Raw genomic sequence first — 12,924 nt, 5'->3', positions numbered from 1 at the left:
GGTCCATCCCTCATTATTTGCCATATTGAACTCGGCCGAATTATCAGAAAAATCAGGAGGAAAAGGCTGGTGTAAGGCACAAACTGAAATCAGGAGCGCAAATATGAAAAAAAAGAAAATCAAACTTAAATGACGTGTTTTGCCGGTGCACCGTTTCTCCCGCTGGGCCTTCTTCAGGCACTGAAAACACGCAAAACAAAGAACATTTCCCTTCAACACACACTCTGGATTAATAAAGGTGAGGATGAGGCACAATTCAGCCTGACTGAATTCATCCTGCCTGCTCTGTCTGAGAGTCGGAGATATGAGGAAGTGTGAGGAAGTGTGGCTCATCAGAAGATCCATGGTTCATGTTTCTGACTTGGTTGATGACACATGAACACCTGTGTCAGATTACCTGCTGGCTTCCTGTGATGCTGCTGATTATTCATGTCTAATTGAATAAACAGAAACTCGTTCTTGATCACTTATTTCTTATTTATGTAACACACACACATTGTGAACGGCTTTGGCAGACTTCAAATGAGCCATTTTAATCGCGATTAATCGCGATTAACTCCAGGATTACAATTACTCACGATTAAGGAATTTAATTGTTGCCCAGCTCTAATACGTATCAAATGTCCCAAAACTTGTGTGCAAAGAAACACGTTTTTTCGGTGTGCACGGATGGGGTGGGGGCCGGTGAATTTTTTTTGCTTGGAGCCCCAGGAGCCTTGCCCCACCACTGACGGAGACGGTTTATTTAGCTTCAGTTTTAGAAGAATTGGATAAAATGAAAGGAGCAGATCGATGGGCGCAGAACAACGAGGACATTTACAGAGCGGCAGCGTCAAAGTCAACTGACAAACACAGAAGAGAAAAACGCCGTTAACTTCCTTTTATCCAATAAAAGCAGAAAACTGTAACTCCAACACCATAAATGCAAAATCCTTTTAAGTGACATTTTAATAGACCAGTGATGAGTTGCATTATTTGGAATATAAAGCTAATTCTAGTTTCTGAAGATGTTTTGATCTTGAATTAAGAAAAGTAATTGCTTGTTGCCACTAAAGTCACCCAATGCAAAATATCAGTAATGATTTGAGGATGAACCCTGTCAGAATCTGTGCATTCGGAACAATAAAACAGTTATTTACGGAAGTGTTTGCACAACATTTTCAGGTGAAAAGGCAAAGCTTCGGTAGCGTTGTGTTAGCGTGATAAAGGTGGTAGCTGCTGTAAGTAGACAGTCAAAATAATAACAACCCCACTTGGTGGTCTGTCCGTCTCAATGTCCGCCATGTGCCATGGCGTCCTCACCTGGATCCTCTCGGGGACGCCTGTGCTGTCCATGCGGCTCGCTACGTTCACCGTGTTGCCCCAGATGTCGTACTGAGGCTTCCTCGCCCCGATCACCCCGGCCACCACGGGCCCGATGTTGAGACCTGCGGGACGACAGGGAGTCCACTTCAGAGACCCAGAGAGCCAAAATGGGGCCTATTTTTTCCTCCACAAATTCCAGATCTCCAGGACTGAAGGCAAAACCAAAGGCTATCGCGGGGTAAAGAAATACAATTTAAAAATGGGAACTTCTCCCTTGTAACTTGAAATTCCAAGTTCTGAGGAAACGTACTTGAGAGTGAAGTATGAATGGGGAAAAAAATCCAATCTAGTGCAGTCAAACTCGGATTTTCCCAGTTGCATTGAGAAAACATTCCCTCCTTCCAACGGGGAAGTCGGAATTTCTCCCTGGAGCTTCTATTTCTTTCTTTCTTTCTATTTCTCACCTATTTTCATCTTGAAGTTGTTGAAGGAGTGCTCGTTGATGTATTTCATCTGGTCCATCATCCGCATGGCGTAGTCAGCCAGGGCGCGGATGTGCGAGCGCCCGGCCTTGTCGTACGTGGAGTCGTTGAGGCCGGAGGCCGCCATGTAGGTGGAGCCGATGGTCTTGATCTTTTCCAGCTGGCGGAACTGATCCTCGCTGATGATCTAAAGACATCGGCAGAGTTTCAATGGAACAAGTTGAGCTAATGGAATCCTGAAGGGCAAAATCACCAAAAAACATTCTCAAAGGTAGAGTTTTTTCACCAGGTGGCCATGAAGAAGAACATTCGACATTTGTTAGTTGTACGGCTGCAGCGTTTATGATAACTTCCTCCAACAACACACCCGGCTCCACAGGGCAGACACGGTTGCAGGATATTCTTGAATCAGGACCACAGTGTTAGTTTGGTTTTCTGCAGCCCCGTCCGGTCACGTCGTACCTCATCGAAGTCGGCGATGATCTCGTTCAGCAGCCGCAGACACTCCACCCCCTCGTTGTTGGCCTCCAGCTCGATGTAGAACTCGGAAAAGTTACTGATGGAGGCGAACATGACGGCCACGCACTCGCAGGACTGATAGTAGAGCTCGTCGTTGCGCCGCTCGCGCTGCAGGAAGTGGGCGGCCACGTCTTTGGGCAGGATGTTGTGGAGGAGACGGCGGTTGTAGGCCTGCAGCTCCTCCATCTCCTCCTTCTCCTCGGTGGCCTGCCAAGGATTTCAACACAAGAGTGTGAGAGTGGAGGAGGATGGAACCTTCTGGTCAGGCCAGCAAGCAGATGCACACACCAACGCACACCTGGAGGAGGATCGCTCAAGATTGGGAGTATTTTGATTTCTCCTGCGGTGCACCCAGCAGCTCGATAATCTCATGACATTTATTTTATTGATCGATCTTTTTATCCACTTGAGCAAACTCACTGTCAGGGTGATTGAGACAGTCAGGCAGGTTACAGCTTCACAAGCTGCAAGTTTATCACTGGACAAAGTGAGACTGAACAGTGAAAACACACACTTTACCACAACATTGTTCATTTCAGTTTTCTCAGGGTTTTCCTTCGTTCAAAACTTTAACTGTTAATGTGTTTCCCTTTTGTCATTGCATTGTTGTTGCATTTTCATTTCAGGAAAGTTTCATGTTTCCATGGCAACATTAAGACGACGATGACGATGACAAAGGCCATTTCAGAAAATGAGAAAATGATGTAGCTTTCTTCTTGGGCCACGAGTGAATGCTATTGGTTGTTGTAGGAATGACACATACGCACACATACACATGCAAACATCACAATCAATCAATCAATCAATCAATCAATCAATCCATCAACCTCTATTTGAGCAACAATAGCAGCAGTTGTCCATGTATCAAGTAATATTTGAACTGTGCTCAAAAAGGAGCAGGTAGAAGTTCGAAGAACTTAGCAAGTCCACCCCTTCACATTTAAAGGTGCATTAAGGAGTTTTACAACCTTAAAAATACTTATTTTACACCATAAATATGTTACACATTTTTAATGCTGTGTCCAATGTGTCCTGACATATTCATTGCTAGTAACGCTAACAGCACTAAATTGTCTCTTGAAAGTCACAGTGCCGGTCCGGCTCCAGCGTTTTTTTGGGGAGAATTTGAAAGGAATGACGTAATGCGCGCTCCGGCTGGCCTGATTGAGTTAGGTTTCGTTTTGTCCACCATTACTCCGCCAGATGCTTAGTGAGCAACGACTGAGCAGGATCTTCCAGGAAGTCAGAACAGACTGGCTTCCAGCACTGCAGCTCCACACAGACTCCACCAGGGAGAAGACACTTATATTTTACTACTACTACGAACTACTAAACGAGCGAAGAAGGAGTTCCCCTTTTCCGTGCACGCGAGCCACAGGGACGAGTTTTTCACTAAGCTGCGTTACGCCCAAGGCCTGCAGGGGGCGCTGTTTCGCATAAAACATGCAAACTCCTTAATGCACCTTTAAATTTACAATATTAAGACAGCATCTCAATAAACAATATAATATTATCAGGCTTTAGACAGTGTAATAATGTCTTTCAGCCACCTGGTGTTTGGCTCACACATATTTCTGCAGTAGTTCTGTTTTTAGTTTCTTTTTAAATACATGTATCTTATTTTCGGCACTATAAGGCTCACTGGATTAATAGGCGCAGTCAATGAATGGTTTTTATTAAAAAAAATCATACATGGGGCGCACCACATTTTAAGCCGCATAGGATGTATAGAATAGTATGAGCGAAATACATACTGGCAGTCTAGGTGGTTACATTCTCGGTTGAAATGTGTGAGTAAAGCGACATATCAGAGCCAGTCTGACTGAGGATCGCTCCTCTTCACGATGTGCAGCTCAGAGCGACCACGACTGGTGGAACTGGCTCGGTCAGCGGGGTTCAGCCAGCGGCCGTCTCCTGAGTGAAGTCCTCCACCGACAGCTCAGCCGCTCCCGGCGTCCCGGCGGCGGGCTGCCGGGCGGGGCCGGCCGTTCTCGGAGTGGCAGCGTGCAGGCTGCCGCCCGGCGTCCAGCCGCTCCCCACGTCGGCCGGCTGTGCAGCCGCGTGCCGCGCTCCGTTCTGTTTAAACTCGCTAGCTTAGCAGCTTAGCTAGCAGGGGTTGTTTGCTCATGTGATCAGGGTGATTACCGTAATTCCCGCAAAAAAGGCGCATCGAATTATAAGGCGCTCTGCTGGATTTTGAGAAAATTACAGGCTTTTACGTGCACCTTATAGTGCGTAAAATACGGTAGACTTCTGGATTCTTTGATGGATTTATCAAGCTCATTCAAGATTTCAGGACCTTTTCAGAAACACAATCCAGTTTCATTGCCAAGTAAACGCATACAAGGAATTAGTTTTGGTGATCGGAGCAGCAGCAGGAAATACAGGTTTACACGACACAAGCATAGAAAATAAATAGAGAGGGTATTCAGAAAGACAGAAATATCATCTGAAAGAAAGAAATAACAAAATAAACAAAGCTTCACAAATTTACAAATAGTATTTCCAATATTATTTGAGATGTTGAATTATAATCTATTCTGTTTGTATGTGGTGGGGTGGTTCTTGTGTGTGTGTGTGTGTGTGTGTGTGTGTGTGTGTGTGTGTGTGTGTGTGGGCTGGTGGGGGGGGACAAAACCTTCTTCCAGAGGCGAGAGTTTGGAGGAATTGAAGACTAGGGTGGGAGGAGTCTGACCAGGGTGGGAGGAGTCTGACCAGGGTGGGAGGAGTCTGACCAGGGTGGGAGGAGTCTGAGGTCTACTGCTACGACTCCTGCATTCGGAACCGTTAGCACGCTAGCATCCTTTAGCAGGTAAGTATCCGTTGGCACGCTAGCATTCATTGGTGAGTCGTCTGCTGCCAGCAACAAATGAACATTTCTCCACTTCTCTGAAACTGTCTGCAGCACATGTGTGTCACACACCGTCAGCAGGTCTGCAGGTGAGTAAGCCAGCATCGATACTGGAGGAGTCCAGAGTCTGGACTGTTCCTTCCGTCACCGGCATACGCAGATACATGTTACGACAGCTGATGCTGAGTGCTCACATATGATGAAGAATGACAGTTTCAGTGTGAACGTACATCCTACGGTCGTTTACCTGCAAGTATGAAAAACAGCAGCAACGAACTGTCTCATATTGAAACTCCAGTTCAGTTGCAAAACCACAAAAACACCGTTTTCAGTCCACTGTTGTTGCATCAATTGTCAGTGGGTTTGAAAGATAGCAGTAAAAAAAATGCTACTCTTGAATCTCAGCTGCTGCCTGATTGGTTTGTTACAGAAGTTGCGGATTTCTCTGCTGTCGGTGCAGAGACTGACTGACGACATTAAAGCAGATTGGGAGAACCTTGATGTCAGACCTGCATCCGGAGGCTGTGTTGAAGGAACGTACTGCAGCTCAGTGCACAGTCACCACTACAGCTGACAGATTTATTTCTGAAGACGGCCCAGACAGAATCTTTTGTCCTCCTTAAATTTTTTACATTGTTGGTGAATTATTTATCCTCGCCTCGCAGGGCCGCGAGAGCAACTTCAGACTTATATCAACCAGTGGTGACAGCTGTGAGCTGGAAAATAAAGACCCCCGTAGCTGTTGAAGGTTGTTTTTTAGATAAATATCTTCACCCACTCCTCTGGATGAGCAACCGGAGGCGGCACAGTCTGCGTCACCACCTCCATGAAGATGTCAAAGCAGCTCCAAACATCCCTCCAGGAGTCTTGTGATTGCAAAATTAATATTTGAAAATAATTTCAACACGTTGCCCGACAGGCCTTTGAACAGCTGTAAGAGTTCTCCTTGATAAGGACAAGCATTTAGCTTCAGTCCGATGCATGAGGTTAAAGTTGTGATGATGAACGTTTCAGTGTCTTATTCTGGCCCTGAAGGGCCAGCATCCTCACGGGTCAGACGATACTGTGGTGTGTTTGAGTCACCGCTGTTCCCTCGCTCCTGTTCGCTTATAGAAAATGGATTCCGAAATAAAGTCTTTCGTTCACTGCTGCAACACGGTCGTCCCAGCATCGATATTTCACACGCAACACTGGCGACAAGGATGGCGCTTCCACTCCCGCCTGTCCCTCAGCATCAGTTTGCTGGCGAGCCGCTGATTCCATGGCCCCAGTGATGCGAGCCTTTTCAGCCATTTATCCTCGCTGTTGGGTTAGCTGATGCTAGCGATGCACAGCTAAGGGCGCTGCAAATCCACAGCCTGCGAAGTGAAGGACAGCGCACTCGGACAAGTACCAGGACTGTTTCCTCACTGGCTGGACACTCTGCTGCTCCACAGAGCATCATGGTCCGTCTGCCAGGACGTCACGGAGCTCCGGTGTCAGGCTAGCCTCTGCTCATTCCGCCATCGAGAGGACGAGTTCAGTCGTGATCATTTAGCTGAGCATCTGGCTGACCCTAACCATGTGAAAAACTGCTCAAGGCGCCGGACGACCTGCCCCTGTAAGGTGGTGGAGATGGCGTTCCAACTGCAGTCAGCTGCACAGCTAGCATCGCAGCTAGCATCGCAGCTAGCAGCTACGAACCCAACGTCACACTCGGCCCCGGCCGCTCAGCTTCCTGAACCCACCCATCGTCCCCACCAGCTGGAGGTTCTCGGTGCGGGTCACGGATCTCTCAGCACGCCGGCCCCGAGGGAACCCTGGCTCATCCTCTCACCCCACACACCGGTCCGTCCGGCTCCTGTCCACATCCCGGCCACCATCCACTCCGTGGGCTCCAGCTCCAGACCTTCCAGCTGGTGCAGGGTGGAGCTGGACGGACTGTCCACTGCCTCCAGGGTGGAGCTGGACGGAGTGTCCACTGCCTCCAGGTGGATTCTCAGTCAGTCCACAGTCCAGCAGCTGTTTCCCAAAACACCCCTGAAGCCGGAGCGGAGGAGCCGTATGGGGGCGGGCAGTTATTTTCCCATGGGTCCACATGAGGAACATAACATGTTGTAGAGGGCCCGGCCAAAGGGCTGAACTCAGTCATGCATAATATTAATTTCATTTCGTTATAAAAAAGCAGTGAATAGCGTTGTTCTGACGAGCTGGTCAGACTGTAGTGTTATGATTAAGCAAGGAAAAAGGAAGTTGTTTTGCAAAAAATATAATTTATTCAAAATTCCAGAAACAGTGATAAATCAAATCTGAATGTTATTCCCCTTTTGCGACTTAAAGGTCTAATACAGGATTTTCTCGAAAAGACGAAGCCAAGCGTCTGTTACTCTCTGTTTGAACAACGCCATGCTCCAGACCATCGCCCGGCTCTCCTGCTTCTCCCAGGAAACGTGGAAGCATGCGAGCGCGACCTCCTCTTCTCCGGCGTGCACGGCTCTGTTTACAGTTTCTGCGATCCGCCTCGCTCATAAAGCTTGTTTTCCGAAACAGTTCCAGTTTCATGATGTCAGACTGGCCATCGGTCAGTACGAGCTCAGAAGCTCACGGCTACAGAAACACTCTGAATGCGCAAAAGGGAGAAGCTGATTGGGCGCGAGCACGGAGAACCGCCTGACGAAACCACCATCAGAATGATTGACAAACAGACCAACCAATTACTTAGGTGATCCACCCGGAAATCAAAATCCTGTATTAGACCTTCAATCATGTTCAGTCACGTTGAACCCCAAAACACATTCCGCTGCTTTCAGTCATAAACAGTAAGTACATGTATACCTCGATGATGCTCTTTTCTTTCAACCAACATACCAAAAGTGTCAAGAACACAGAAAAACAGAACAAACATTTTGAGCTGTTATAAAAAGAATCTTAGCTCTCTAAAGACATCCTCGTATTGTCATCATACTCCACTTATTAAGTTTCATTTTATCTAATGCTTCTCAGTGAACTGGAATTTTGGGAAAAGCCTCTGAAGAAAGTGTACCAGTTCACTTCTGTTGGTATCATGTCTCTACATATGCTGTCCATCTGTCTCATTTAGTAATTTTCACTTCTTTTTTCTTGTTCAGTGAGAGAACTCTAGTCTCTGTAGAGCTTTAACGAGTCTACCAAAGTCAGGTTGAATGTCTGAGATGGAGATCCGAAGCAAGGTTGACAGATGATCGTCAGTGAGAGAGGATCTATACCTGGATTTGGTATACTTCATCACTGACAATGTTTTCTCACGAATGTGGGAAGATCCAAAGAGAACCAGCATTTAGGCTCCTGGCTTGAAGTTTGGGGCTCAGTTCATTCATCAGTGCAGTCACAACAGCAAATGCAAAATCTGTTATCCAGTCCTCATCTGAGAGCTCTGGAATATCTTCGCCTCTCTTCTCATAAAACTCTTGAATCTCTGCTCTCAGGTCCCAGACTCTTCTTCTTCTTCTTTTTGGTGTTTAGCGGCGGTTGTCCCAGACTCTTTTAGGCCCTTTGCCCCGGCCGAGCCACCTGACTGTCCTGTAGCCAGTGTCCCGATGTTCAGTCTCGTGCACCTCCAAAAGTGAAACAGTCTAGGACTCAGCGCTCCGCCCCGATGAAGTTGACTATTTTAGTTCCCACATCAACGACATGGTTAACTTTTAGTGCTGACTTACAAAACACTTGCTGATGTAAAAACAGCAGTTTCTGCTCTGGGTTGATTTCAGTCACTTTGGGCCAATCCCAATTCTCCCCCTTCCCCCTACCCCTCTGCCCTTGGCCCTACCCCTAGCATCATCATACCCCTTTTAGAACAGGGCTGAGGGCTGGGGCTGTCTTGGCAGCACTATGAATCGGGACGCCCCTCGGCCCTCATCAGAAGTCGGGTTTCAGCGGGGGTCCCTGGGTCAAACATATTACGTTAAACACATGATAAAAGATGACGTTGATTCAGTGATTAGTGCTCTTCAGAAGTTACAACTTTACAGGGTTTCCGCCAGACCTTTTCAATCGCCCCGCCCGCGCTAAATTCTGCAGCGCCCGGACAATGGACCGGAAAAAAGAAAAAAAAAAAGAAAAATAGCGCCGTGTTTGCAGCTAATTAGCAGTTGCGCTCAATCTATTGAGCTGGATGGTCTGCTCTGAGTGAGCACCGCGGAGCAGCAGGGGCGCGCTATGAGTGAGCGAAGCTGGCATTGCTCGGCATCCCCCTCCCCCCGCGCTCAGCAACGCTCGCCCCCCCCCACCCCCCACCCCCCACCCCCCCCCCCCACCCCCCGCTCGGAAACGGAAACGGTGCTACGCAGCGATAAAACGTTAATCCATGACTGGGACACTGTCACGCTAGTATATCTATACATTTCAGTGACGCAAATGCACTTTTTATAGCTTTTTAAATAGTATACAGAAAGCAAGCTTACATGTGTGCGACTCCGTGGTGGGCGCCATGTTGTTTTTATTCTGGCCAATGCGAAACTCCGCCTACCTCTATTGAGAATAGGGAGCATGGATGCAGACTGCTCTGAAAGGGGTGAAATAGCCCTCCCCCTCTCCCCTCCCCCTCTTCAAAAAGTAGACTTGGGATAGGCCTGAAGCCTCGTGAACGCACATATCATAGGGGGAGGGCTGGGGGGGGGGGGGGTGGAAGTGGGATTGGCCCTTTATCTTGCATACGCTGGAAACTCCAACATTTCTCCCCGACAGATTTGGACTGCCTGCCTGTCTGTCCCATTTCAGTCCCAGGGTGTCCATGCACGCTTCCCCCTCCGTCAACAGGTCGGTCCTGGTCCCCTTCATTGAGAGCATTGCTGCCAGCTCCTCTGCAATCTGGAAGTCCTTCGTTATCCCACAGACTCACTCCTGCCTGAGACCATCAGACTGCAGAACTCCTCACTCTCATGTAGGAAGCAATCTCTACTTGACGTGTTGTATTTCTGTGCAATAACTACATCATGTGTAATACTAAAATGCCATATTTGATCATTTTTAGATACAGAGCAACACTCATTTAGCTTTATCTTTTGGTTTGGATTTTTCCATTTATATGGGAAGTTGTGTTAATATATGTTAATGTTAATTTTGATATATTTTGTGCTTTCTTACTTTCTTTGACCTTTGAATTAGGAGCATCTGTGACAGAAAGGAATTTCTCTTTGGGGATAAATGAAGTGTTTCTGATTCTGGTTCTGGTTCTGATGTTTTGAAAGTCAACCTGAAGTCGTTATTCAATGCAGAGAATGGAGCCGTTCATTTGAAAGAGCCGTTCGAAAGACTGGCTCCCTGACGAACGTCACGTGACTCTATTAGAGACAGCAGCCTCACTAGTGTAGAGTCAAGCCGTTATTTTATGACAACTGGCAGGATTACTGTCAGTTATGAGTTGTTATCTGGTGCTTTAATTTGTTTATGACAGATTTCAGAGATGTTTTTCTGATACACATTACATTGTGGCTCACCTTGCACGTTGTCCCCAGAAAAGAGCTTCAAAATGCTGCTACGTGTCCTTCAACCGAGCATTTTATGGTGTGTGTGTGTGTGTGTGTGTGTGTGTTCCATTGCTAAAACCTTTGATGAAGCGGTCAATACGGTGTTTCAAATGAACTGGTTTCCTTGTTACCTGGTGACTGACTTCCTTCAGCACTTCCTGCTGCTGCTGCTGGCAGCGGATGTTGAAATCAGACTCATTAAAGGTCTGAACGGCTTTTTGTCTGGTTTTTAACATCTATCAGCAACAAGGGACGAGAAAGAAACCCAGTCGCCAGTTAATAGGGAATCAGTTCTTCCAAAACACCGGCTCCTCTCCGGGTTCTGGACACCTCCGCTAGCTAGCTGCTGCGTTCAGGTGACTGGAGCTGCTGCGGAAAACTGAAACTCGGTCGTTCACATGAAGACAGCGGAGACAGCTGGACTCAGGAGACACTCGGGAGACACTCTGGAGACACTCAGGAGACACTCGGGAGACACTCTGGAGACACTCAGGAGACACTCAGGAGACACGTGAAGGAAGCGTGGACTATTTGCACAAAGGAGCGGCTCTCAGACAGCTGTGAACCGGCTCTCGTCCTTCACTTGAAAGAGCCGTTCAAACGAACGACTCCTTCATTGAACGTCACAGCGCTACTTAGAAGGCTCACTGAACTTCTGCAGCAGAGTTTCTGTGTCAGCTGTGGATGTTGGGAATATCTTCTCACGCCCAGGGACAGCATCTCTTCACCGGAGGGAAAATGTGTCAAATTTGGAGATGCAGATGAGAATCCGTCTCAGAACAGTGCCAATGTGATCTGGAAAGTGCTCATGCGTACAGGTCCAACACAGGTTTGGATCTCCCATGCAGCTGAACGCTGAGTGATTTAAATGTGTGTCGGTAAAGAGTATCTGGGAGTTCACGTCAATACACACTCATATCACAGCCACGGCAGTCCTCCAAAAACACAGAGTTCAGTGCACAGGTCAAAAATACTCTCCAAGCACTTTCTGCAACTTCTCAATTACCCCTCTCCACACTTCTGTCCTTGGCCTCTATCCAGAAGAGAATGCAAAAATTCCAGGACCGCGGGAACCGGGGCCAAAGCCAGGGCTCTCCAAACAGCTTCCAGCTACTGCCGTGCTGTAGTCGGGGGGACGGCGCTCTAGAAATGAAGACGGTCTGCCTGACGGGCTGTGTGCAGCTGCTCGGCACTGACTGGGTTCCAGTGCCAAATCCGAGCAGCAGGGGAAACCGTGTCCGACACTGGCCACAAGGGGGCGCCCTCCTGGAGGCGTCTGGCCACGGTGAGCCAGACGCCTGGCCCAGGGACAAGCTCTCTCAGGGACAAGCACAGCGGGCAGTGGGTGGACTCCTCTGAGGCAAGGAGGTGGAGTCTCGCCCTGCCAAGGTGCCTCCGGATCGTCAGATGGAGGGCTCCGCCCTGCATCCAGCTCAACCACGCCCCCCTCCACCCGACCCAGGCCGCTTCAAACCGCAGTAGGTTGCACACGGCAGCTCTCAGTAGAATCAGCCACTGATTTCTGAAACTTAAAGCATCCCTGACATTATATTTCTCCATGGCAGCGTTCGTGTGTTCATGTGTTCATGTGTTCATGTGTTGACGTTGATTCATCTCGCCGCTGGAGCAGGAGGTGAACCGGTAACTAGTTTGCTGATACCTGGAGAAACTGGAAGAGTGACGCCGGCTTGTGCACATTGTAATCAGAGCGTGATGAAATAACGGTCCGTCTCGTCTCAGCCAATGAAAATGAAGAGACGTTGTAGCTAGTTTTCATTTGCATATCACATTTAGTCTCATTTCTCTTCGTCAACGATATTGCATTATACATTTAATTAAAGTCATGGTCACATGACCAGCATTAACGCTAAGTTGACAGATACAGTTTATAGTCCACAAAATACAGAAGCCTATGTGCACAGTTCAAATTATAGTCAGACACTGGAGAATCTACAACAGGAGGGTCAAACTGATTTTAGTTCAGGACTGACATTCAGCCCAAAGCCATCTTGGACCGGAGCTGTAAAATAGGGCCACAAAAACCGTCACCTATAAACTGCAACCTTTTTCATGGTTGTAGCACAGAGCATGCATGAGGAACACATCTGTATTTTTGCTAAAAAACAGATTATTTCAGAAAATGCCTACAGTCTCAGCATAAAGCCAATTTTAACAAAATATTCTCACACAAAACCCAGTGGAATGTCCATAAAACTTCTCGGTACCACTTTATTTGAAGCCCCCCTGTATAACACATTATAAGTACATTTATAAAGCATTATAA

The 12,924-nt window shown here is 47.6% G+C and overlaps 1 protein-coding gene across 1 annotated transcript in view; it reads right to left on the bottom strand.

Annotated features, from left to right (window-relative positions):
• LOC115403257 (adenylate cyclase type 5-like) overlaps nucleotides 1–12,924 on the bottom strand; it is a 55,463-nt gene that overhangs the window by 1,501 nt on the left and 41,038 nt on the right. Inside the window, exons 8-10 of the mRNA XM_030112116.1 lie at nucleotides 2,250–2,513; nucleotides 1,770–1,974; nucleotides 1,303–1,427 (exon numbers count right to left, since the gene is read on the bottom strand). Of these exons, the coding sequence (XP_029967976.1) occupies nucleotides 1,303–1,427; nucleotides 1,770–1,974; nucleotides 2,250–2,513 (594 nt within the window). The remainder of the gene's footprint in view (nucleotides 1–1,302; nucleotides 1,428–1,769; nucleotides 1,975–2,249; nucleotides 2,514–12,924) is intronic.

This window comes from Salarias fasciatus, chromosome 16, assembly GCF_902148845.1.
Source record: "Salarias fasciatus chromosome 16, fSalaFa1.1, whole genome shotgun sequence".
Taxonomy (NCBI): Eukaryota; Metazoa; Chordata; class Actinopteri; order Blenniiformes; family Blenniidae; genus Salarias; species Salarias fasciatus.
The sequence above is the reverse complement of the archived record's forward strand: the minus strand, read 5'-3'. Positions and strand labels throughout refer to the sequence as shown.